At 33.9% G+C, this 27,862-nt stretch overlaps 1 protein-coding gene across 1 annotated transcript in view; it reads right to left on the reverse strand.

Moving 5' to 3' along the window:
- RYR3 (ryanodine receptor 3) overlaps nt 1–27,862 on the reverse strand; it is a 233,215-nt gene that overhangs the window by 150,416 nt on the left and 54,937 nt on the right. The window contains exons 3-15 of the mRNA XM_055716387.1: nt 26,255–26,362; nt 23,048–23,059; nt 22,668–22,742; nt 21,582–21,660; nt 20,204–20,316; nt 19,686–19,785; nt 16,639–16,732; nt 16,199–16,273; nt 15,290–15,446; nt 9,076–9,249; nt 5,250–5,371; nt 1,562–1,730; nt 376–511 (exon numbers count right to left, since the gene is read on the reverse strand). Of these exons, the coding sequence (XP_055572362.1) occupies nt 376–511; nt 1,562–1,730; nt 5,250–5,371; nt 9,076–9,249; nt 15,290–15,446; nt 16,199–16,273; nt 16,639–16,732; nt 19,686–19,785; nt 20,204–20,316; nt 21,582–21,660; nt 22,668–22,742; nt 23,048–23,059; nt 26,255–26,362 (1,414 nt within the window). The remainder of the gene's footprint in view (nt 1–375; nt 512–1,561; nt 1,731–5,249; nt 5,372–9,075; nt 9,250–15,289; nt 15,447–16,198; nt 16,274–16,638; nt 16,733–19,685; nt 19,786–20,203; nt 20,317–21,581; nt 21,661–22,667; nt 22,743–23,047; nt 23,060–26,254; nt 26,363–27,862) is intronic.

Below are 27,862 nucleotides of genomic sequence, written 5' to 3' on the forward strand. Positions count from 1 at the left end.
GTAGACCTACAAGTTCTGACTATTGCTTTTGGGCTTCTCTTCAACTTCATATATAAAGACTGTTTTCTAGTTTTTTAATTTTTAAAATAATAATTCACACCTATTTGCATACCACAGGTACATTTAAATAATAATAAAAAATGCATTTGGCATGCTGCACCAGTCTTTTTCCTAGCTGAGATTTCTTTTTCTGCTGCTTCGTTGCTCCGTACACTATCCTCTATAATAAATATCAGTAAGTATATTGAAGAAATCATGTAATTTACATGATAGAATGAATAACACACAAAGTATTCTTTGGTGGTGAAGCAGCAAGCAGAATATAAAGAATACACATCCTGTATTTTTACATAAGTAGATCATTGAAGAACTTACCTAATAATTTATAAAGGAGATTCAAAATTTCTTTCCACGCTGAGCCAAGTTCTTCTCTTGCAATTCCTGCAAAATGAGCTGCACTGTTGTAGTCATTCAAGCGATCAATGCAATTCAAAACTAGTGCCAGCATTCCCTAAATGCATAAGACAGAGAGGAAAGCAAACTCTACATGAAAAAGCATTTGTTGTTTTCCTTTTAAAAGATTATTTCTTGTACACATTCAAAAGTTGCAACATCTTTGAATAAAAAAAACCCAAACTATTATGCTTACTAGATTTGAATGTGTATTTTTCTGTATCAGAAGCATCCATTTAAGAGAACGATTCTCCACTGTTTCTTACTCATTAAGTACATAAAACATAAGGAATAAACAAAGCTGACAATAAAGGCATTTATAATTTTTGTTAATACTCTTTTTTTACATAAAATCTTCCTTGCATAGAAAAAAGCCCCACACTTTAAATTTATATACAAATGAGCTTCTGTTGAATAAAAAAAGGTGGAAATTTTACTATCAAATAATATCTGTAAAACAAACAAGTTCAAAGACCGGAATAGATGCTTATCTTCAGTTTGATTGGAGACTAAAATGCTATTGAAAACCTGTAAGCAGTCCAAACTTGTCTAAAAACATAGTGAAATATATTTCCTATTTATACAGAAGTGTAATAATTCCATTTTCAGAAAAGAACAATTCTACAGTCATGTAATACATATCCTTCTCTAAAACTAGCATTCTTCCAGTTTCTAGAGATAAAAAGGTGCTGTTTCACACCCTGGTGACAGGAAAGATGTCAGAAATAACATTAACATTGATCCCAAGTTTTATTATTCATTTGGGGTATCCAGAATGTATAACTTCATAGAGAGAAAACAGATTTGTTTCTTTAAAAAAAGAATAATTTCTTTTAAAAAATGACGTCTGTTTAAAGATGCTGAGAAGTATTAGGACTGAATTTTGTAAGAAAGAGCTTGTGGCCTGTGATTAAGTGTGGAAGTGAAAAATACCTAAGAGCAATTTATCATGTGGCATTACAGCCTATATCTATATCCATATATATCAGGTACAGAACTTTACATTATAAATCATATGCATGCATCTATATGCCAATATTTATGTTCTCAATGTTTGTGACACAATACACCTAAAATTTAAGTAGTGCAACAATTCCTCTCTCTGTACCTCCTCTTTGAATAGATTTTGTCTGTTTTTGAGTGACCGAAGCTTGCTTTGCTTATCTTCATGTTCCAAGTCTTCTTCAGGAAGCTGGAAGTAAATAATAAGGTCTTGCAGAGTCTGAGCCATCTCCTCAATAGGCAGGGCAGTGGGTGACAGTGTTCTGTTGTTTCCACTACAGAAAACAACAAGAAAGTCTGGCAGCATTATTCATTTTCTCCGCTGAAATTTACAGTATTACGTAGCAGCCTATTTTCTGTTGGTATCTAAATCAAGTTGTGCTATACATATGATATATGTATATGAGCAACAGCTAATGTGAATTGTAAATCATTCAAACATATTGTTTGGAAGTCCAGATGTCAGGGCTTCCTGAAGTGGAATCATGTTCCCCTTTCTGTGCTGATGTAAAGAGGGAGAGTGATTAAAAACACTTAAAAAATGATCAGAAGAAACAGTATAAGTCAGCAAAAAGTTGAAACTGAGATGAAAGATGTACCAAAGTCCTTTCTTACAGTAAATGATTTTGTTTAGATACTTTAAATCCTGTTAATGATATAGCCATAATGTGCAGATGGACTAAAACAGTAGTAATTATTGAGGCTGTACACCCTCAGACTTCAAGGCAAAGGCCACAAAAATATCAGGAATCCTAACCATTAATTAGGTCTTCTGTATCAACTTTATATAGGAAATAAAGAAGGGTGGGATTTAAAAATACAAAATATTTCAAGGAATCTCAGTTGTCAGTAAAATAGTGTCTCTTTCCTGTTCCAGCATTTGCTCAATCTTGGGTGACAACCTAATTTTTCCAGGTCTGACTCACTTTTATAAACATAGTATAATCTATGAGTAGCCGACTGCTGGCAGAGGTGGCTCTGTTTTTTCTATCCTCAGCACAAGAAATACAAGGGGTTGTTCAGCCTGGAGAAGAGAAGGCTCTGGTGAGACCTTAGAGCAGCCTTCCAGCACCTAAAAAGGCCTACAAGAAAGCTGGAGAGGGACGTTTTAAAAGGGCATGTAGCGATGGGACAAGGGGGAATGGCTTTAAACTGCGGGTAGCTTTACATTAGATGTAAGAAAGAAATTCTTCACTGTGAGGGTGGTGAGGCACTGGCACAAGTTGCCCAGAGAAGCTGTAGATGTCCCATCCCTGAACTGTTCAAAGCCAGGCTGGATGGAGCCTTGAGCAACCTTGGAACTGGATGATCTTTAAGGCCCCTTCCAATCCAAACCATTCTATGATTCCCTTGTGATATTGAAGAAGTAATGTTTTAAACACAGTCTCATATGGTGGTTTCTGTGGAAATAAATTAATTCTAAACTCATTTTTCTTCATTTTTTCATCTATTAGGCATTAATATGAGGATGACCACTTTATCATCATAATTAAAACTTCTGCCAAGCACTATGAAAAATAGTTTCTTCAGTACTACATTCATTCTTACCAATCTAATTGTGTACTTACACATTGATCTCAGCAATTATAAATGAATATGCATTGACCCAGGATTATATTTTACCCTAAAAACCTTCAGACAAAAACATATTGTATGGAAGAGCTATAGTGAAGGAAACATGGAACTTTCACTGAACTGAAGATCTTTGTCTTGCTGCTTGTTAAAGAGCTATTAACATGTAAGTTTAGTAATGCAAGATAACTGTCATGAACAATTTACTCTAAAGAATGAGGGAAAGGGAACAAAAGTAACAAAAGAAATAGTATAATAAAATTATACTTTAAAATATTTTAGTTAAGGTATTATCCAAAAAGTCAAGTACAACCACATATGTAAGACAGTTTTCATACTTTTCTTCACTATCTGAATACTAAAGCCCTCATCAGAACAATCCGTTTCCAACTATTTCTGTGTAGTCTCAAACTTATTAGTAACTAAGGTCTGTCAAAATTAAGCTACACCAGTAAGTGACAGAAAACATTCTGAACAGTTTTGTACAAATTGACAAGCCAGATGATAATGCAGTAAATTAAGCCTTTTTAAGCACAACATATACTTCAAGATGACAGGAAAAATTTAAGCTGGAGTGAGTGCACTAATATGATGAAAGCAAGCCAATTTTTAATTCAGAAAATCTATTCCATAAAACACTGTTTACATACAGGCATGATTCCACAAAAGAAAACTAGGGATGAAATGTGATAATTATGGTATCTTTTCATGCTCATTTTGTCAATGGTTCATTAAGATTCAACATGTCCTGAGGATGCAAAGGCTCTTCAGTCATCAACACACAAATTCAGATAAACCGCTTTAAATTATATTCATGTCCAACACATTTGTTCTGCTATTGCCCTAGACTATTTTTCCATTAAAAGAAAGGTATTGTGTTGACACGTGTAGCAAGGATATTAGGCAAGTACTTAACAAGTACAGCTCTCTAGATAACTGTCTCCATAAATCAAGATTATGACAGAGCAAATCTGGTGTCATATTAAATTGTTTAAATTCCCTGAGTTTTTCTACTAGCTGTTGTAGTACTGACTCCATGCTAAGGGTACTCATATATTGGATGCTTCACAATGCCCAGGTGTCCAAGGGCTTTGGTGTCTGGATCTGTGGATATAGCCATCACTGTTTCCACATCAGTTTTTGAGTTCTATTATACAGTTAGTGGATAATTCTTACAGAGATATAATTGCTAACTGTGTTGCCCTCTAGTACAACAAAGATTCGGAAGATAAATACTACTCAGAAGGTAATTCTATTTATTCTATTCTAAAATCTTAGAATCACAACTTGAGTTATTACTTAAAATCAGACATAGTCACTGTGTCTCTGCTGATATGATGTTACTGAATACCCATAAACCCATTCCACTGCAAATAAACATGTTGGTTTAAACAGGAGATTTAGGAATCTCACATAAAATTTAACCGAGAGAGAGGTTAAGAAGTTATTCCTTTTGCCTTCTCAGCTGACAGTTAGCCTTCTACAATAATTGTGACTGCATATAATCTGTTACACAGCACACAGTTCACCAGAAAAATCTGCCTCTCCTCTGATCTTTAAATCTTCCAGATATGATCAGAGGGGTAAGACAGAAGTAGGAGGATCAACAGGATGGGTGATTAAAAGGTACAGGCAAAATGTTTCAGCCCAGATTTTGAAGGCAATAAATTTCTATTCTCCTCCCAGACATCTTTTTACTTCCTTCTACTGTTTATTTGCATGGACGGGGCTACTATGGTTTCCCATCGTAGCTTTGATCTGAACAGTCTTAGGCATCATTATTCCTTTCAGTCAGTCTGAAACTTGAATAGAGTTAGGTATAATATTTGGTCTACCAAGAAAAATAGAAAAATAAGAATCCTTTTATGAATATAATGAAGTTCTAGCTACTGTAGAATAGTTACTAATGGAGTTACACTAAGATCATTTAGCATATTTTCTTCAACCTGGATTATAATCCAATTTGCTTCTGGCTTCAAGGTACTAGATTTCACATAAATAATCTTTTTATTTCATCTATTTATAGCATTACTTCATCTTTTAATAGCATTACTTACCAAAATTACAAAATGAAGTCAGTAAAAATATATTGCTAATAGCTTCTAAATACAAATACTAGAAAGCAGGGAATAAGGATTCTGTTAGAGAAATTCTTCTCATTTCAGAACAGTTCAAAAATCAAGCAAACAAAAAATGATTGTATGTAAGATGGTAACAACTACCTTATAAACTGGCTGAATAAGCTTGTAGTATTGCGAATGATCCGAGCAGCCTGGGATTCCTCATGCTGACATCTTTGTATGGTCAGACCATCATCCATATGGCCTTCTTGGTGTAATATAACCTATTGAAAGTCAGTAATGTAAATATCACAATGATTACTTTAAAAGCCTTTGTGCTTTTCAATATTTTGTAACTTGTTTCATTATTGCATTGAAAACAGTAATTGCATATACTGAGCTACTATTTGTTAATCACTATCTGAACACCTGTTTACTAATTAATTACAAATTTTTCAGTCTCACACAAAAGTTATTTAAAGAAGACATTTTAATGTACCTTTATTCTCCTGCAGTTCATGAAACATATACACTTATCAAATATTTTCCAACTGAAACAAAAAATGTCATTCTTTCTGTATTCTGGCTGTCAGGGAAGGAGGATATTCACTTTCTTAAGTATCATTTACTACACACTCACACGTGAAAAGTCTACTGACAAGTATCAGGATGAGTTACAAAACAAAAAAATGACAATGCAGCTACAGGGGTAACAACGTTTGTGAGTAAATTCTGACTCATTTAACTATTTTTTACACATTATGTTGGATTATTAACAGAAACAGATGTGAACATCATATGAACTTCAAGCAATAACAGAGATCCCTTGGTAGATTTTTAATTTTCCCCTTTAAGTAAATACCCAATTTCTCAAAAAGCAAGCATAATTTTTGGGTACAACAAAAACAAGTCTTGATCAGTTTGAGATAGTAAAATCCTCCAGCACTTGTATAAGAATTAAATGCCAGTTATCCTGCTTCTTTGCTCAAGAGTAACTTACCAAATGCTCCACTGAAAAATGTAATTTTTTAGCTCTGAGATAGTAAAAATTTGCTCCCTAACTTTCCAGTTAGCTGGGTAACTATTCAGTGCCTTCAGAATTAACAAAGAAACTAATAATGTTATACAAGGGGTTACTGCCACAAATGGGAAGGTTATTTACTAACACCTTTTTGTACATAACTGGTATATAGTTACACCGGAAAGTGATGGGTTTTTATATTTGGCAGGCTCCAAAGTACACACGCACTCTGTTCCAGAGTGCTGAGGAAGTGTTTTTAGAAAAGTCAAACATCACCTTATGAGTTTATCTAGACCCCAGAATCCATGGAAAGGTGTTGAAGAAAACTAGAAAGACATTTTTGAATGAGAATATTGATAATATTATCTTAAAGCAGACTGGTTTAGATATTGGTCATTCCTCTTTGTTCAAGTACTTCTTTATGTAGAGTCACACTGTGGGTGACTGTTAGCTTAAATATCACTGCTTCCATAAAGAAGAGTCCTGGGGTCTCTTAACCAAACAATAACTAAAGAACTGTTCTTCCCGTCACAAAACTAGTAAGAAAACATTTGACGATCAGATAATATTTCCTCAGGTCACTGCGTGTAGCTCCAGATTTTGGAGCTACAGGAATGCTACAGGAAATAAAAAAATTTGATAAATAGGATATTAATGCTGCCATTCCTTGCAACGTAATTGCACCTTCACCTCTGTGAGGTAGATATGCACTCTTCTCCCTAAGTATGGAAAAGATGAGGGAAGAGAGAAGTCTTTTAGAAGGATCTAATCTTCCCTGTTTTCTCTGACCAAAAAACCCTCACCTAAAATCATCCAAAACCACTCAACAACAGGAAAGTGCTATTTAGAACTCCACTAAGCAGATCATGGCCAGAAGCATCCAGCACTGCCTACTCCAGCTCCTCAGATAAACCACTTCCCTGTGTATAAAGGGGAATTTGGCACTGCCTTGCATGTTGAGGTACAGCAGAGCGTTGGTTTTGATGAACACCCTGAGCAATGGTTCCCAGAACGTGAATCCACATGTAGCATACGTTTCACTGAGCTCTAGCATTCTGGAACTCTGCAGTTCATAGCTGGCATAGCTGGCAAAGAAGCAAGCTCTCAAACTGAAAAGACAGGCATCCATCATTCATGTGGGATGGTGCAGGGATGCTGAATAGAATTTTGATGTAAACACCATCACTACCTGGCAAAGTCTTGAACTCTTGCTTACCAAGATATCAGAGAGAGATACAACAGATAAAAATTCTGGCAGAAATCATGCAACAGAAGCCTCATAAATTATGCCTTTTTGTGTTTTGTGTCTTGCAAAGACAGCATGATAACTAGATACTAGAAACTACACCACAGCCAAACAATGGAAATTTTTACTTGGCATTTAGAATTTTTTAACGGAACTAATTCCATAGCTGTCTCCTCCTTTCTACAGGTTTGCAGCAACTACCAGTGATAAAAGCTAGGTGATGTGAAAAAACCACCCTTTGCCTCTTGCAAACATAAGCTATTTCTCAATCCTCCTAGAGCTACTGAAGCATGTTACAAAAAGTGCTCAAGAAGGATTACAGTGACTAAAAGGGAAAAGTCTCCTGAGAAAATGATGGTGGAGGATGCATATAAAGCTATAAATTCACTTTCACTTTACAAAATAAATTTGATATGAAATTTAAAGGGATGTATATATCTAAACTTGCTTACAAAACTATAGTCTAATACTGCATTTTGCAGAGGACGTGTTTCTTGCCTCCACAGGAATATCAATTACAGGAAGTGAGAATGTTTGGGTTTGTTTGAAGGCACTTAACAGGAGAGAATTCCCCAGGTTAAGGGGGCAACAACAGATCTGGACTCTTTGAACATGAATGATACAGTTTGAAAGGAGAATAAATCCGACAGGCAGTCATGGAAGTTCCTTTAGTCCCTTGCAGCTGAACAAAAGACTCGGAAAAAAAACAACCTACTTTTCACAGGAAGCTATTGCAAAATTCTTCATTGAATACAGAGGAAGAATCTGCATATTGACTCTTCAAGAAGTAAAACTGGACCCTCTGAGTAAACAGAGTCCCATAGCCAATGCTGGCATGGGAAAGGAAGAGGCCATCATTGTGTGATTAAAACCCTTATCAAGAAAACACTGAATGACTAGCATACAAAGAAGAATTCCTCTGACCAGCCAGGTTGCTGAGAAGTGAAGGGGTTGGGTACACATTTTTTCCTTTTTTTTTGTTCTAATGATAGATTCAAGCTGTAAAAAATCTATAAATACAAAATCAAAGAATTATTTGGTAATGATGCAGTTATGCGAATCTAGTGCTAAACCCCTTAATTCTGAATGAAATATAAACATAATTTGAAAAGATAACAGGTCATATGCCCCTAATGAAGAATATACTCGTACCCTATAATCAAAAGGCCGAAAGATCTTCATGCCGCACCACAATTACATCTAACATTTTGACCGGAATTTTTTTGTTAATAGCCCTTATGAAACTTGAGAAGTTCTTAGGGCCTTCTTAAGTAACAAATTTAATTGCCATTTCATACAATACACTCAATTACAAAAATCTAAAACACCAGTGATGTAAGATAACTTACAAGTTTATACCCTTAAACATTTAAATTTAGATTTTTAAAAAAGTGATTTGACCATTCAGATCAGGTATTTCCATATTTTACTGAAGTGCCAAAAATAAAAACTGAGCCCAAATTATTATTTTCTTCAGGCAAGAAAAACAGCTAAATACATTTTGTAGTGGCAAAATTTTTCTTCAGTTAAATAGTTATGTTAATATCCACAGTTGTTACCATTTTTAGAATGAATCATTCACATAATTTTCAATGAAACAGCACAAACCAATTGAACTCACAATTGCCACATTGGTAGAATGGTAAAAAACAGGACAGACAAAAACTGTTATGCAACTAACATTCATTTTACAAGTATTTAAAAAAACCCTCAAACATTACCTTTCTTTTCAAGGGACCTAAACGTGCTGATTTAGCATCTTGTGCCTTGTAAGTCAGCCATAAGGCACTGGCCACATGTTGGACAAAACAGATTGAATCACCATACTTTATTTCTGGGACTCCCATTCCGTCAATGTCACGTTTAAGACTGGAATCCTGCTTTTCTTTTAGCTCCTAAGAAGATAAAATAAAAGCTGTCATTTAACCTCTGTACTAGATCAGGATAAACCATTGCATTCTGTATTGAAACACATTCTAACACTGAACAATGTTTATGCTACTTATGTTGTTAAGATGCAGCTAAATTTCATTTCACATAATTTCTGTTCTATCCAATTAATTAGTCAGATTCTGATTAAAAATAATTTTAAATGTGAAGCATGATTTCAGAAAAAACAAGCAAAATGCATTACCACGTAAAGATATACAACAAAAAAAGTCTTAAATATTCAACCTAACCTAATCAGTAGTTGAGTCACTGATGTAATTGAAGGTTCAGTTTATTAAAGTATGGAGAACTCAAAATTACTAAAATTTTCAAATTTTATCTTAAGTACAAAAAAGAAAACAGAAACATATTTTGAAGTTTACTTAAAATACTTTCATGCTAGAGAATTTTTTGCTTATAAATAGTATATACAGTTCAAAACTTTACTTGGAATAATGCTTCTGTATTGCAACAACCAGCAAAGAAGAAAATACTAATTTTTAAAACAAGTACAATTTGGCTTTTACATTTATTTTACTTTTACATTTCTAAGGGGTTTTTTACATTAATTTTAATTTTCTATTTATCCTCTTTGTAAGAGGAATTGGATCCTTTCAAATTTATTTTAAAGGCATTGCTCGATGCTTGGCTCGAACACCCAGTACAATTTTTAAGCCCAACCTTTTTCTCCTTTAGCCTTCATTCATAACCAGAGGATTTTAAGTCTCCAGCACAAAAGCCAGTATTTTTTTCTTTAAAATAAAATAGTTTCCCTTTCAAAATTGAATTCAGGAATAAGAACATAATTATGCAATGAATTCTGTAATAGCAAATTATGGATGCATGTGCATGTGTGTGATTACACTAATTCAATTATATCATTTTTGTATGATTTCAAGTGTTGATGGACTTCAGCGTAGATATTTGTTCATTTGTTGCTAAGTAAAAAAAATACATTAAACATTGATACACAGTTTAAATCATTATATGCATATCAGGTTTTCTTATTTCATTTCAGTTTACTGAATGTTCAACATCTGTGGAGTAAAGAGGAGATCTGTTTTAACTATGCTAATCTATTTTCATTTATATGGAATTTAGCTGTCACATTTCAACAATAATTTTAGTTGAAACAGATAGCATTATAATGTCAAGATGAAGCAGAATGAAATTACAAGGCATTCCTTGGGGATAACATTACAATATCAAGACTAGGGAAATCATGTCACATCATATTGATGTGGACTGCACTATCCTGTACAGATAAAGATGAACTCTTTCAATACACATTTACAGTGAGGCTATTAAATGAAAAATACAGTAAAACAGCACCATTGCATTAACTGTCAGCAATTATTTTGTTTTACAGAGGAACCTGAAGAATAAAAAATTTTTCTCAGTTATTATGTCTGCATCAAGAATCAAGCATCAATGAATATTTCAATGAAAGAAATCATAATGTGGTAACAAGTTATACAAATTAGGTTACTATTTTTGAGAAAAAAAAAAGTGTGAAACATCCTTTTTAACAACACTAAATGTAAAGAAAAACCAAGAATTTTCAAGTCGCAGAAATAAAGCCTTAGAATGATTTTGGGGGACTGAAGGCTGTTCTCACTTTAAGCAATACAGCATAAATTCCTCTTCGTGAAGTTTTGCACTTTGTGCTCTGTCCAGTTTCTCTAGGATTTCAGCCAAGTCATTTGATAGCAGTGTGCAAAGAGAGGGTGTACTTTCTAACAGCTGAAAAGTATAGTCAGATAAAGATTATCAGGGCAAGGGGGGGGCAGACATCTCTTATCTAGATATTCGTACATATGTTAGCAGCAAAATATCCAAACACTTTCTCCTTCAAAATCCTCTGTTCACAACCTATTCTTAGTTTAACACCCTCAGGTCATGAATGAATCAAGTCAAAGAAAACAAATCACATCATGAGTCTGGAAGATGGCAAAGAAAAAAAAAATAACAGTAACAAAAAATAATTTAAAAAAAAGGAATGAACAAAGGAACTTGGGGCAAATCTGTCAAAAAAACCAATTTTCACAAGATATTTAATGTAATAGAAGGGCAAGATTTAGAAAATGAGAGAATTCAGAGTCATAGATTCCTACGTGATAGAGGGAAGGTAAGGAATGGCAATGTGAACAGGACAAATAAACCCAACTGTCTTTACAATGATTTTTCATCTTGACAAGTCATCTTGAAAAAGCATAGTAGAGAAAAAACCTCTTAGGGGTATGTAAAGCTCTTAAGATATCTAAGAATGGTAAGACAACTTAATTGCTGTACTCTTATTAAATCTAACCTATGTGAGGTAATTAAAATTGTATCTTTTGGTGTTGCACACTATTAATGCATTAAAAGTACTGCCGTAGCTACCCTAATTTAACAAAAGAAAAAGATAAAAGGTCTACAAATATAAGACCAGAGGACTGATACATTGAGCTTACCTATCTTGCTAGTGGGCTTACTGTACTCTGTACACTTTGCTGTATACATTTCTGCACCCCAGCAGGCAAGAAAAAAAAAAAAGGAGTTATTTTAATTCTACCTTCTACTTTCTCCTGCCATGTAAAATAAGTAGAAAATATTGCTTAATACTGTATTTGAAATGCAGTGCCTACTGGGAAACAATAATTGTAAAATATGAACTTACAAATAAATACTTGAACTTTTAGAGATAATTGTAGGTAAAGGACTTTGTAATACCTATCATCTTATTTCAAAAAAGAATTAAACTGTATGATTACTACTAAACTATTACGACATCCTAATGCCACGTTGAGCCCCTAAGATAGCTACATGCTGGCAGTAGTATTAAAACTATATCAAATCCCTCTGCATGAGTCATCTGTGACTTTTGAATGTGTCAGAATGTTACCTATTCAGACTACACCAACAACTTCTTCATTGTCAATTGTATATATCATTATGAAAATAAAATCTCATATACTAATTCTGGGCTACAACAATTTTTAAATAAACAAATATTTTTAAATATGCTCTTGCTCTTCACTTTGTTTATTCTCCAAGAAATTCATAAGCAGATTCAAGGTTCTGCTCAGCAGAGTATACTGAGCCAAGTACTGTGCTGGAATGAGAACATCCCATTTCAAAACAGGATTCCATCTGCTGTAGGGAAACTGCGGTCTCTGTGGTCACAAGGCATTACAGAACTGTTGCCTTAAAATATAAAGGATGACATTTTAAAACTTTGTTAAAAGTAAGCCTCATATTAAGCTCAACAAAAGGCACAACTTTGGGGGTTTTCCACCTATTTTTGATGCTTATAAGCTTAGTTTGCAGTATTTTGCAGTAAATACATATTATTGCTTATGCTGTTTTCATTGATATCAGTACCATAATGTTCTTTAGCATTTTTGTTCACTTTTTCAAAAGCTCCCTTCTATTCTTATTTATGTAAGGACATATTAAGGAAAACTCTAATTTGAATTTTATATTTTTAAATATCTGTTTTGATTTCCAGTGTCACCTAGGAAAAGACACCAGAACAGTGAAAGTAAATACATTATGAATGCAATCACAGGTTCTGGAAAGGAAGGAACATACAAGACTGCTGAGGTGGTATGTAACAATACTGAGGATGAAGGTGTGCTTTCCCAACAAGAGGGTCTCTGTAACAACTATTGGAAAAATAAGACTTGAAGTCATGTGTTACAGGCTTCTGGGAAGCCTCGGGGATTTGGTATACTCCACATAGCTCTGTTTACTGGCAAAGATAATCTCTTGTTTCCACAAAATCCCTTTTGCTGGCTTCAAACTGGAAAGAATACCTCAATGGAGAAATGTTTTATTTCCTTTTGGATACTCCACAGCAATGTAAAGGCTGGACTGGACTTCCCAAGGTCCTTTCCAATCAGAATTATTCTATGATTCTAATGGAATGGAGGCCATAAACAGCCAGGTATTCCAGCACCCTATTTTTAAGGATCTGTACACAGCTGGATAGGAAGGTATCAGACTGTTTCCTTGAAATTTCCCTTAATTCATGCCACAATAATGTCCAGGCAAATGAAAATATTTCTTCATTGAGAAAATGAACAAGAGAAAAAAAAGGTTTACAAATACATATATGTGCAGAAATTAAGATAATCACACTTGCATATATCTAATATGTCTATTAGTTCTACAGTTCTTTTTCCCCTCAATCTGTACGCGATCAGCACTTGGCTTTAAGAGTCCTTTCCTTATTACAGTCCAGATCAATCTCTGGGGTTTATTCACTTCCAAAAACCTCACCTTTCTTTCTTCATGAAGAGTTATCACTGCTTGTTCCCCTCACCTTTGGAAACACTAATGTCTCTACCCATGGGCCAGTGCAGCTCTCACCTGCCCAGACAATAAACAACTATTCTTAATCTTGGCACAGGCAAAAGCAAATTTATAACCTATTGTGAGATAAAAATATTCTTTTCTATATAGGACAGTACAAATCCTAGGATGATGAGACACTGAACTTGTATGTCATATAAAAATATACATTAACAACCACAGTATGTACAAATGCAAAAGAAGGGATAAATGCATTACACAGCCATTATTGACTTTTGCATAATTATTTACTACTGTACTTCACCTTAATCATTTGGGGGATTGTAACAAATTTCAGTAATGTGCCATTGAGGCACACCTCAACAAAAAGAGTAAGACAATAGGGTACGTTTATTCAATGTAACAAAATATTTATGAGTATGCAAACATAAACATAAAATTTATATACTAAAAATTTATACATTTCTATTCATAGATTAAAATATCAAGAAATTACAGGACAGTTGATGTCCAATTAGGCAGTGAGTACATTATAGGAACTGGATCACAATTTTAAACCAGTAACTGCGGCATTCCTGGCATACTTACCATCCTTACCAGTGTGCCACGGTTTACCAAAAACAGGAAAAAATTACAGCTGTAATAAATGCCCCTGCACAATATCATACATACGATCTACACTGCATAGCCTTTACACTGAAGAAAGAACCAGAAACTATTTGGTGAGCATCTAGCAATCTAAGAATATTTCCTTATAGTTTTTTAATTATTTTGGTTGGTTAAAATAAAAATTCTCAGCATACTGTATACAGTCACACTAATAAAATAAACATTGCTACTTTAAACATGCTGAAATTTGCTTTATTATACTAACAGAAGTCTGGCATCTGTCAAGACCCTATATCTAGTTTTAAAGATTCATTTTCACTGCCCTTCAGGGACCATACAGAGTTCAGAATTACATGGAACATGTAACTTCTCATACTTAAAAAAACCTGTATTTTACCAGCTATGACAACTATCTATAAGTAATATCATGAAAGCACATAAAAACTTTTCATCATCTTTGGTGTGAAAACCTTTCACTTTTCCAGAAAAAATCGTTGATTTTGCCTGTCTCCATAATCTTTCCTCATTCTCTGTCACTGGTACTTTTTTTTCTCAGCTGGAAATTATGAAAAGGCTAGTAACATGCCATTAGCATCTCACTAAAGAGCACAGCTTGAAAACTTATGGTTTAGAAATTGCTGACTACAGTTTCCTTGCAGTTCACCTATGAACACACTGCACAAAGAATAGGAAGGGCAAAATTTTGCTCAACTGAACTGAACTCAATTGAATTCAATTGTAACAAACAGAGCTGGAACAAATAAAATCCTAATGAGATTCTGTCCAACTAAAATGTTTCTATAATGATTAAAGCATTCATGGTAAAGCAGTGTATCTCACATAGTATTAGTTTTCAATCTTGTTTTTTTAACCTGTTAACAGTTTAGTCTACCCTAAAATTTGTTCATAAAATCTGTATTTTTCCTCAAAGAAACCTTTGTTACTCTTGACACAGGTTATTTACCTTTGTATTTAAAAGCATAATCCCTATCAATTGCTTCAGTTTAGAAATCACAAATAGCTTATGAAGTCATTGAACCAACTCAGATCTAGTATTTGAGTGCTTCACATTTAAGACAAATTTGTACTGATGTTATTTACCTTTGATGCTCTAAAACAAAAGGCAGTAGATGTTGTGTCCGACTTTTCTCTTTCCAACATTGCAAGTCCTTCATCTTCATTCAGAGCCAAGTACTTTCCTGTTGTAATATGTCGAAGACGGAAAGGTTGTCCCCATCTGATGTGACTTCCACTCCAGCTGAACACATGAGACATCAAAAAATAATTTAGGAAGTAAGCAAATATTTCTATTTCGGGATTTAAGGATGTTCAGAAAATATAATGTGCTACATGTAATCCTTTTTGCTTTTGATTTCAGTTTTATTACGGTGTTACATACAGCATCCATAAAAAAATCCTACACGTTTCTATAAAATACTAAAGTGTAAATTGACTGCTTAAACAAAAGAATTAAAACTAAGCGAGGACTCAACGTTCCAAAGGACTACATCTCTGATAGTTATGAGAGCATTTCATTTGTAATCACAAACACATCAAGAGTAAAACAAACATACTGTTCAGAAGGCCATCAAAGTTAAAACGTATACACCTTTACAGCATGTATTGAAATTTCACTTGCCACAAATTAAGATATCTAAACACCTAGTTAATCACCACAAAATCATGAAGGATAGTACTGTTCTGATTTCCACTCATGCTTCTAAAATTCATAGTGAAAGCTAGGAGAGCATTTTACTTTTGGACAGAAGCAATGTCTCAAGCAGACATATCTCATAGAACACTGCTTTTGATATGGAACATAGACCAAAAAAAGTCTTAAAATACTGTCATCCCCCATATGATTATACTATGGTAGATTATATTTTTGATAATTAACTTATTAACGTACATCATATAGCAGGACAAATATATTACCCATGGTCTGCAACAATGGAATTGATTTTAACATAACAAGAGTTGCTAACAAAAAGGTTCAAAAAATATCAGTACCTTATTCGAAGGGGTTCTACTCTCCACAAAGACCTTGCTCGAACACCAGCTCCTCCAGTTTCATAAAGTACTTTCCTACAGAAAAGATTCAGAAGGTCATTCTCTTATGTTTATTTGTGCTACATATTATTTATCACTCACTCCTCTTTAAACTGTGTAGGACTCACTTCTCCCCAGCTACATAGATGGAATTGAATGGACAGAAGTTTCCTGCTTATTAGTGAGAGCACTATACACAATCCAAGCATCCCTGGTAAGTTAGGCTATTTCCATTAAGCTATTCTCTCTAAGGACTTGATAAAAATACTTTGCCTTCAAAGTAGCTGAGAAACTTTTGCAGTCATATAAATATGTAATCCATACAATTCTCAAGAGATCAATCTAAATTACTAATGGTCTTAAGTATAAACAAAAATATATAAAAATGCACCACAACTTACTTATGCTGTGAATCACTCTGATCTGTAGATGGAATTGTTAAGCACTCATCATGGCCATGGAAAAAACGTACTACATGCCCACCAAGAAGATATCCTGTAGAATAGCACACCTACTCATTAGCTTAAACATAAACAATATGAAATGACACTCTCAAAAATAATATTAAAAATTCAAAAGACCTAGGTGAAATCTACTTTCCAAAATTTTCACTAACTGAAATTAAACAAGAAGAACAAATTTAGTATGACAACATATTATTTTTTAGGGTCTTTTTCAGTTAAGAATATTTTTTTTCTGAAAATGAAGACAAAAAGAAACCAATCTCTTAACATTTAAAAACCAAACTAGGATTCTGGGGCAGAAAAGGAAAACAAAAACTTCTGCAACAATTACTGTTTTGAAAACTGAATGTTTTAGGTAAAAGCCAAATCAAATATATAATACCAGAGTTTCCTCCCTCTTAATGCAATTGAAATGTTCTCAATACAAAATGATTTGGTGAATTCATCAGTTTGTTCTGACATTTATAATTTGTGTCAAAATCAAAACTACACAGCAACAGCAGGAGACAGAGGACAGAAAAACACTTAGCGGTTCTGCAGATTAAGTTTAATGGAAGCTAACTTTCCAACCCATTTAACACAAAGACTACAGGTCAAAACCAGGCACTTTGCCTCACAGGAAAAAAAAAAAAAGACAAGGAAAAATGGTGTAGGAGTAGAATGATTCATCATACCCTCAGTCCAAACTGTTCTGACCTTGTAAGTGAACTTAATTCCTTTTAAAAGAACACACACACATAGGGGAGGAAAGGTAGAAGGAAACTTTCATACTGTGCAGCCAATTAAATATAAATTTGTAAATAAGGAAAACAGTAACTGGCAATTATCCTGTTGCCATGTAACACAAAGGTCAAAGGAAAGAAGGAATGCAAAAAAAAAAAAAATACTTTTCTGGTATTTATGTTCTGTCAAAAACACTTCATACGTCACAAAAAGAATGTTGTCTGACTTCCAGACTAATTTTAGACTTGGGAAATCCCACTTTCTCAGCTTGTCCATTCAACTTGTGCTAGGCTTTTAAGTCCTTTGACATATGATCATCCCTCATATAAACCATTCTGAAAAGCATATATACAGATAAACCTAAGCCTAAGTAGCTGGGAAAAAACTGACACACATAAAACCTACTTCTCTGCTTGCCCCACTTTATCCTTTTCTTTTTACTTTTATTTTTTTCTTTTAATTACAGAATTTTGGATTATGTGTCCAATTCTGAGCTACACAGTACTAGGGTTCCAACTACAGCAAAGGGTTACTAAGATGATTAAGAGACTGGTGCATCTTACATGAGGAAAAGCTGAGAGAACTGGGACTGCTTGACCTAGAGAAGAGAAGGCTCTGGCAGAATCTTATCAGTGTTAAAGAGTATGAAGTAAGGGTCCCCTTAGTGGTGCCCAGTGTCAGGACCAGAGGCAATGGGCACAAACTGACATACAGGATGGTCTGTCTGAATATCAGGAAACACTTTTTCACAGTGAGGGTGCCTGAGCACTGGCACAGGTTGCCCAGAGAAGCTGTGGAGTCTCCATCCTTGGAGATATTAAAAATCTGTCTTGACATAGGCCTTGGCAACCTGTTCTAGGTGGCCCTGCTTGAGCAGGTGATTGGACCAGGTCCCTTCCAACATCATCCACTCTGTGATTCTGGAAGTATTTAGGAAATTTAGCTGTCAAATCCCTGCTGTTACAGAAATCTAAAATATACTACTGACCTTCCATGATGTCTCTGCATAGCTCATTATGTTTGTCATCTGTTACAAGGTTTTAATTTTACTATAGGATGGCTTTTGTGCTTGCTTCTTGCAGAAGCAATAAGTATAACAAGGAAAATCCATATTCCGTATGCTCTTAAAATGAAAACCTACACACACTCAGATAAGCTTCTTATGGGCCAGTGCACAGAAACACTGTGGGATGCTGATCTAAATCACTTGGGATTAGGAGGACCCAAACGTAGTTCAGATAAGTCTAGTGACTACTAGTCTCTAGCGTCAGGGTAGTCTACTTCTATCAAGACTCAGCATAGCTGATCCCAGGGAAATTCAATATCTCTTTCAGGTCCCTTAGAGTTCCATTTTTTTTCCTATGATCCTGTATATTATCACATCATAAGTGATTAGTTTTAGGGGCAAGTGGTACAAAATGATCCTGATTTAAAGAAAATTTATCATTCATGAATGTGGAGGGCTGATACTTTGAATAGAGAACAGCAAAGGTGAAGTACAATGTCTGTGATGACAGTGTTAATGACAGAGTATGGCGCTGAAATAAGGAGCAATATTGAGTGGATGAGCCTTTCATTACAGAACAAGATATTTCTCAAATGGAATAAGGTGACGTTTCTCAAACATGGTTGCAAAGTGCAGTCAAGTACCTAGAAAGAAATCCTAACCCTGTGGTGTGAGATTTAGGATGATTAAGAGGATGCATTTAGAGAGCTCATTTTCATGGACTATTACAGAGACACAGTAAGGGAGCATGGCTGTGAGATCCAGAAAGGATATTGGGCACATAGCCTTAAAGAAAACAACTAAGAGACTGAAATAGGAACTATGAGAAACTTGCTTTCCATTTTGCATGTACCTTTGTCTCTCTTCTGTTATTTCTGTTACAGGGTGATTGAAAATCCTATGCAAAATTTGTTTACTGGCTTTATTCTGCAGCTCCTACTCCCCAAAATTAAACTGAAGACAACAAACTTATTTGTTGCTCTATCAGTTTTCATTTCTCATGAAGTTTTTTATGATTTGCTACTCTAAAGTTACAGCACTTAGCTTTCTCTCAGTTAAACCAGTTGATATATCTGCATTTCCCTGTTTTCCCTTCCATTATTATTCTCTCCTGTGCTCATTTTCTTTATTTTCATTCAGCTATTTTGTTTCATGCTTTAAGGGTGAGGTTTTTTTTTTTCATTTTCACTCTTTATGAAAAACAATACAAAGTAATCTAAAGTATATACATTTCCAAATAAATAAAATTACAAACCTTCTGTAATATTGCTTCCTGAGCATGTAGGATGTACGTTCCAGAGTGTCTGCATAAAGGAGGCATCCACCTGAATACTTCCATTTGACATTGAGAGATGCTGAAATATGATGACAGTAAGAGGAAACAGTGAAATTTATGCACTGAAAAATATTTAGTATATTAATTACTCAAAAAACCACAAGTATACAAATATTCTTTAAAAATTAGTAGTCACTAGCTTTTACAATGTACTTTTTTTCTAGATCTAATCAGCAGACTCCAGCTGCAGCTTAGAAATCTTCCACAGTTACATAAATAAAAACTTCCCAAGATGAAGAATGCTGAAGTACACCTCAGGATAAAGGCATGGAAACAGTCTGGTTCTAGGTGGCAGGAGCCTTTCACTGAGGGGAAAAAAGTGCATTATTTCCCAGATTAGGAAAGATTGAATTCATATGAATCCCAACCGTTTTCCCTCACTCCCCATAGTACTTTGTATTTTCCCACCATGTGTCCACTTACTAAAACAAACCTACCAGGTATCTTTCAGAGGACACACTGACCAGGATAAGATCATCACCTATTCGAACTTTTTCTCCTTCTGACCTTTGTTTAGAAGCAGGGTGTATTGTCCACCAGCATGCCTCACCTAAAGGACAGAGACACTTATCAAAGGTATACAAAACAGGCAATTCCCAAGAAATTTAAGGATATCTTTATACAACATTTAAATATCATAATAAAGAATTGTGTCTTATAAGACATTCATCTTCTAAAACAATGTCATTCCTCTTTTTAATCTTTTAATTTGAATCTTTTCCCTCAAAACTTTTGTCAACCAGTCTTTGCCAAAACTGAAGCTGTTTTTTCTCTGGGTTTTTCTAAGGCAACTAGCCACTTACAAAACACTGCTCAGAACTGCTCTCCCTTCAAGGCTCCCACTGCCAGCAAATAGCTGACAGCTACCTCAGTCTTACTTATCAACTTTTGTGTTTTCTTTTGTTTAATGTTCATATTTAATTCACAATATTCTGTATCATTTCCACTCTAAGCTACATTTATGTTGTAGAATGGAGAATTTTGAAACAAATACTCCATAAATTTACACTCCATAAATTTGCTACACTAAAATATCAGTTCCGGCAGCAGTTCCATTAGCACTACATATGAATACAGGATAGCTAAACCTAAGCGTGATAACCACAGAACATTTACTACACATCAAATATAAAATACCAGATTACTTTGCACACACACAGAGAGCCCAATTCTGGGAAGATTACCTAATTCATTCCAAAATTTCACACCCTTCAGGGTTTACTTCAGACCCTGAAGAAAAGTTAAATGCAGCTTTCTCACTGGGCAATGCAAAGGGGGAGAAAATGAAACAAAGACAAAATTGGTAGTATAACAAAACACAAAGATTCTGTTATTGTTTTGCTTCATTTCATACTTTTGTTTTTCTTCAGTTCTTTTATCAATGGGCTCATCACATTTTTTCTGTTTTCCTGCATTAGAAGTTACATACCTCTTTTGTGTCATTGTTACAATGTACATTGTGAATGCACCGATATATGGCTTTTCCATAATGTAATTCTACTGAAAGTGCCAAATCACACGAATAGAAAACAAACACATCAAATTTGTTTTATTCAATAGCATTTTTTTACTTTGTCCATTATCACCAACGTTACTGCAGTTGTGGTAACTGATCATTTGCAAGGCACTCTCACACTCTTACACAAAGTCTGTTAATTTACTGAAAGTCATCAGTATTGACAATCATAGTTTACTTTCTGTCATCTTATTTATAATGAACATATAAGCATGACATTAATGGCCTACAGTGCCATTAATCTTAATGCCTCTTATAAAAGGTGTGATACATTTTCCATCAAAAATAACTTGCCATACCTGCTGCATTTTCTCGTAGTCCCACATCAAATGCAAGTTTATCTGTCTGGGATCTTGAGGATGTTAAACATGTCAAATACTGCAAAACAGTGAAGTTATCGAAAACAAAAACCCAACAGTATCCCTTAATACACATGCCAAATTAATACATTCACATTACTCCATCTTCAAATCAACCTGTGCTTAATTGTTTTAAATTAGTTAAGCATGGTGCTATTTTTATACAAGCTCTTCCTGACTTTAAAAAAATCAAAATCCTTTTCCACTATAGTACATATTTCCCTGCAATTTAGCTCCTACCTTCCAAAGTTTCAAATAGTTCATCAGATAGAAACAGGCAAACATCTTATTACTGCATTACCGTAATAAACTTGCTTCATGAAAGCATAGCAAACACATCAAAAGGCAGTAATCATACTTGCAACTCTGGTATATCAAGGCAACTGCAATTAGTATGGTTCATAAACATAAGTAACAAGAGTTTAAAGACTAATGTAGAATCTTCTAGTACAGGAAAAAGGAGGGAAGATGTTTTCTTGACTTCTCATTTCATCGGCCTTCTATTAGGTATGCTTACATGGTCCCTAATAAGTCAAAGATCCAGAAGAATTAAAATTTTACAGTTGCACAATGTAGTTAAACAAAATTTATACAAGGTAGCCTGAAGATAGCATGTTTGTGGGTATAGTCTCTGGGAACTATGGGATGCTAAAAGGAAAACCTTATCTTTAAAATATGATGGGAAAAACAACGTGTATCACAACAAATGCATTTACAATAGCAGCAACTTGCTAATGGAATTACCATTAAAACGTCTTCCTTAATATCACAGAAATCATCTATGGCTAAGGGAGCTTATCGGCTACATTTCTGAGTGAAATGGATTGAAAAATCTTAGTTTAAAATGTAAGGGCCACTTCCATTGTGTTGAGACACCATAAATTATTCAATTTTAATTTTTTTTTTTAATCTAGTGCAGGAGAGAACTTAGAACATTCTTCCAAACATCTATTTTTTTTATTTTGATAAAAAGATGATTATTTGAGTTTTGTTTTACTCAATCTCTGCAAACACTCTTTCACTTACCATTTCACTGAATGAATGTCGAAGTAGTATAGCATGGCCGTACAGCAGGGTTCTGTGACCACCCCCTTGCGCTGCCTACAGAACATGACAGAGAAAGTCAGAACTCTACTGCACTATGTGGACTATGACCACAATTATATACCAACATGAAGAGCTACTACAGTTCAAGTAATAAGTGCAAATATTCAAGCAAATTACGAAATGTATATGCTGGGCAAAAATCATAATAATGAAGTAGCTACAGCAATAGCCAAATATCTGTCAAGGGAACAAATGTTGGTCTTGGACAGAGACTCTTATTGTGACCTAATTTTTATTACAATTAAGTAAAACCACAGCATTTTCAAATAATGTTTTAAATTAAGTAAGATACTGCTTACCTTTCTTATAAACTTCTCAGAGGCATTAAAAAAGTAATAACAAAATAATACATTATTATATAAACATAATTATGTAAATATGTAATATTATGTGTTATAATATAACAATACATTATAACAATTTATATACACTAAGAGAAATCTGAAAGAGGAAAAGCACACCTATTGCCCAGAATAGTTTAAGCATGTACTAAGGATATCTACTTTCTAGGATTAACATTATCTTAAGCATTTACCAGATTCATTAAAGCAACTGCATTCAAATTTCAACATAGCAGCTAGTAATTTTGAATATGAAAATTTATGACAAGACCAGGGAGAAGCAAAACTGGATTTTCCATATTTTTCCTTTAAAGAATGTAACGCACATCTTTTGAGCTCCTTTTGGTGACCAGAAAAAAAATAAATTCCAAGGGGAGAATCTTAACAAGAAAGTTACCTATGGAATAACAGACAACAAGCTTTATAGTTTCCAGGTCTGCCTCTCTCTCTGGTCAGCCTTTTTCTGCATGTACCATATTATTTCCTAGTTATTTATAGATAACAGGTTATTACCTAGAGCATACAGTCTATTAAAGTTTCAGTAAGCAATCATTGCACAGCCAGTCACAGATAGAGTTACACGTAGATTTCCTGAAAAAAACCAGATTCACTGTTGGGTAACAAATGCTTAAGTAATGCTTTGATGCATCTGATTTACAAATAGATAAAATTGAAAAACCTTTCAATATGGTGAATTGTTGCTCAATAATGAAAAGACTGCAGAATGAATAGCAATTTATAGTTCAAGAGAAAAATATTTAAAAATTATACTATAGCCATTACTATCTTTAGAGAAATTCTGATTTTAAAGGTATTACTTCTGCATAGATGGATATGACATCCAAAAAAAATATTCTCAAGCAAATAAAACACCCTTTTGATTCTCCTTTCTAGGATATTTTCTTAAATCATAAAATTCCCCTCCTCCCACATATTATTCTATTTAATTTTCTAGGATTGCACTAAAAAAGGAAGAAAACACTTAAATGCATGCACAGTATATGAATCCCAGAAAGAAATTAAAAGATATCTCATAATGAAAAAAATCCAGCATAAATTTATATTTGTCCAAAAAAATAAATTATAGTGAAACATTATCTTTAAGTAAATTTCTTTATATAATACTGAGATTACTTGCATTTTTATATTTGGTTTCTTCCTCATTTTTCCTTTTACTTAATGTGACAGTCTTAACTCTGTGTGTAAGTACAATAAAAGAAAAATTACAACTCTAGATATGAGTTTTCCATTTCTACAAAAAATAATAATGAAAAGTGACAGAATACCTAGCTCTGCAGATTATTTGCATCATAATTAGTTGCCGTTTAGTCTTATGAAATAAGCGAAGCCATAGAGTTCTACCATGTTCTGTTTGTAAGAGAATAAAAGTTCAATTCAATTTAATTCACCTGCAATTGGAGATTTAGACTCAAAGGAAACAAATTAAGCCCATCCAGGCTTTTGGACTATGCTGGGAAATCAATTAAAGCACAGCATCATAAAAGATAATAGTGAGATGATCTGATCAGGCAGCAAAAATCTCAGAGGTATGGTAAGCATCAATTCACTAAGGTTGCATGCCACAAATTCAAGAGTTTAGTCAGCTTTAGGAGACATACATGTGACTACTGCCAAATTTAACTCTAAGTGAGAGTGCAATGCAGAAGATTTTTATTTACAAAGTTTTGTCTTAATATTAATTTGTTAATAATACTTCACCCCATACATTAAAAAGTAATTTCCATTTTATTTTTCCAGATATCAGTTGTTCACTGAATAAAGGAAAACATTGATGGTGACGTCACATTTTATTTTAAAATTCCTAAAACTTATACACATGAAGATAACAGAGCAGTGGCCAACTGAATGGAGACCATAGGTCAATTTCATTTACAACACAAACTCTGCCTAAGTATATAGAACTAGACAGCTTATCTAAATTACTTACAAATGATTCACAGATGCAACAGCAAGTGTAACTTCTAAAACTTGCAGAAGTGTTAGTGTGTAGACGAGAGGTAGATCTGCCCCATCTCAACAACTAGCAATAAGGTTCAGCTTATCATTGAAAAGTGATCATTGTTTATAAGATCATTGAAAATACAGGCAAATCTGTCTCTAGGGTTTGGATTGGGCTTAATTTTTACTTATAACACCATCACCTTTACCAAACAAATAGCTTAGAAGTTGTCTGAAAAATACAGTTCTTTGTCAATGATGAATACTTTATAACAAAGTGCACAGGGTTTTTTTGGTGTCCTGATTGCTCCAGTGTAGAAGTCCTCTTTCAGTCATTCTTAGTGTATCTTAGATTTGAAGTGATAATTCAATTGAAACTATAGTTATGTGAAATGCAAGCATAATTTCAACATGTCACTTTACTGCAAAATCACTTTATACTGTAAGCATTCCAGTAAGTAAGCTTTCTCTAATATAGTCAAAAACCAAGAATCCAAAGAAGAGAATTTTGAAATTATTACTATCCAACAGTTCTTGCTCATTACCAGAGATTAAATAACTTTAAATTATACCTAAACAGTTTAGTTACAAAACTACAAAGCAATATATTTTATTTTTCTATCTGAAATAAAATAGATTTAAATTTTTCACTTTTTTCATTGATAGGACTTAATTTCTAGCTGTTAATTTCATGTGAGGATATATCAAATTAAATCTGAATACCCAAAATACCTTCTTTGCTCAGTTAGAAGGAGATAAAATATTTACATGATGAGAAAACGATTTTGCTTTCCCCATTAGCAAATATCACTATAATACAGTAATGGTTTTATGGCAATGATTTACATTTCAGACAAAACCTATTTCATACACTCTTCTCAGGTTCATAAAAGTCAGACTCAGTTGGAGGGTTCTCTTGCTCCTTTTTCAGTATCCACTTCTGGATTAACAGTAAAAAATGATCTCTGAAGCTGATGTTCCGGGTTTTGTAAATATTTCAAAAGACTAACTACTACAAAGGTGCTCCACAATGCTAAAGAGAAACGAGTATGATTACAGTAGTGGAGCAATAACGTCCCAAGAAAACAGCAAAACTGAAGAATCTGCAATGACATGAGGCCTCCCCTAGAAAATCCTGAAGCAAGGAGAGAAATGAGAACAATCCATATTCAGAAATTTAATATTCTTTGATGTCAATTTACTTACCCCTTCACTAGCATTATCCCCTGTGTTGGCCAGCATTTCTTGAAGGGCTCTGACAGATAAGGACTGTTCAAGGACGAAATTGCAGATGCAAAGGTCTGGAGGAACATACTATAAAAATAAATTAAATGGTGTAAGAACAGATCAGAGCAGGTGAAACAGGATGAAAAGAGTGTTTGAACACACATGTATTTTAATTTTAAAATCCATTCTTAATGTTTACTCATTTGTTTTTCAGATATATGCTACTTCCCTGTATGAAAATAATATAAATCTATTCTTCATAACTTGCCAGTGCAGTAACTTTACTTTTCCTAGAACTCTATTCCTCACAGTAAAAGAAAACATAGGTTCAAAAGCAAAAAGGTTTTATCTACGTATTATTGCTTTCCTATCTTTTAGAATTACACTGTGAACATTGTATTTGTTCTCTAATGTAACTGGCAAAACAGATGAGAAGGTGTATAATCTTACTTGACATATAAGGTTGATGGTCTGAACATATTTATAGCTGTCATCAAATGGCAAAGATTCTGAATCTTACAATATAAAAATATTAACTATTTTAGAATATCTTCTCAATTGTTTTATCAATATGTCTGCTAGTTTTGAAACATGAAACTTAACATTCAATTCAAGAACAGCAGACTGCTTTTTCAGTTTATGGGCATTGATGAGTCCAAAGAAAGATGCGTCCAAGAAAAAAGTCTCAAGGGGGATCATCAATGTATAGAAGTATGTGACTGGAAAGTATGAAGACAGAGCCTCCATGCAATGGCACCCAGTGAAAGGACAAGAGGAAACTGATACAACTTGTAATACAGGAAAGTCTATTTAAACATGAAGAAAAAAACCCTTTTTTACTCTCAAGCATGATAAACACTGGAACAGCTTCCCCAGAGAGGTTGTGGAGTCTCCATCCTTGGAGATATTCAAACCCTGACTGGACAGCATCCTGAGCAATCTGCTCTGGCTGAACCTGCTCTGAGCAGAGGGGTTGGACTTGGTCTCCATAGGCCCTTTCCAACCTCAGCGAGTCTGTGATTTACAATACAGATTGTGGCTATGTATGAGCTTTGAAGTGGATATACCCTTTTTTTGCTTTTTTAAAGCAGTGTTAAAGGAGGGAATAAAATTATTGATACTGATGAGTTTTAAGGTGGTGAAAAGGGAAACGATACAATTAAAGAGATTTCTAAACTTGCTCTGAAGTCTTTATAGCAAGCTAATCAAGTAGTCTTGGAAATCCCACTCTGTACTACAGACTAAGTATTTTTTGTGTGTGTGTTTTTAAACACATTTTGGAAAAGACTTTTAGGCCAAAGACTTGACATGGAAATAGCACACATTAGAGATGTATGTTACATATATTATTGAGGTAAAGTGAATTTTTGCATCTTTCTTACATGACTAATTGTAATAATAATTATAAATAGTATTTTACTGTATATTGCTACTATATTGTACATAACTATAAAATAATTATAAATAATAATTGTAAATAGTATGCAGTTCATAATTTCATTAACTGCAACAGAAATAAACTAAAACTTGTCATCACTCATCTTCACAAAGGGATACTATTTTTTTTTTAGCATTCATCAACTGCAT

This window comes from Falco cherrug, chromosome 7, assembly GCF_023634085.1.
Source record: "Falco cherrug isolate bFalChe1 chromosome 7, bFalChe1.pri, whole genome shotgun sequence".
NCBI lineage: Eukaryota > Metazoa > Chordata > Aves > Falconiformes > Falconidae > Falco > Falco cherrug.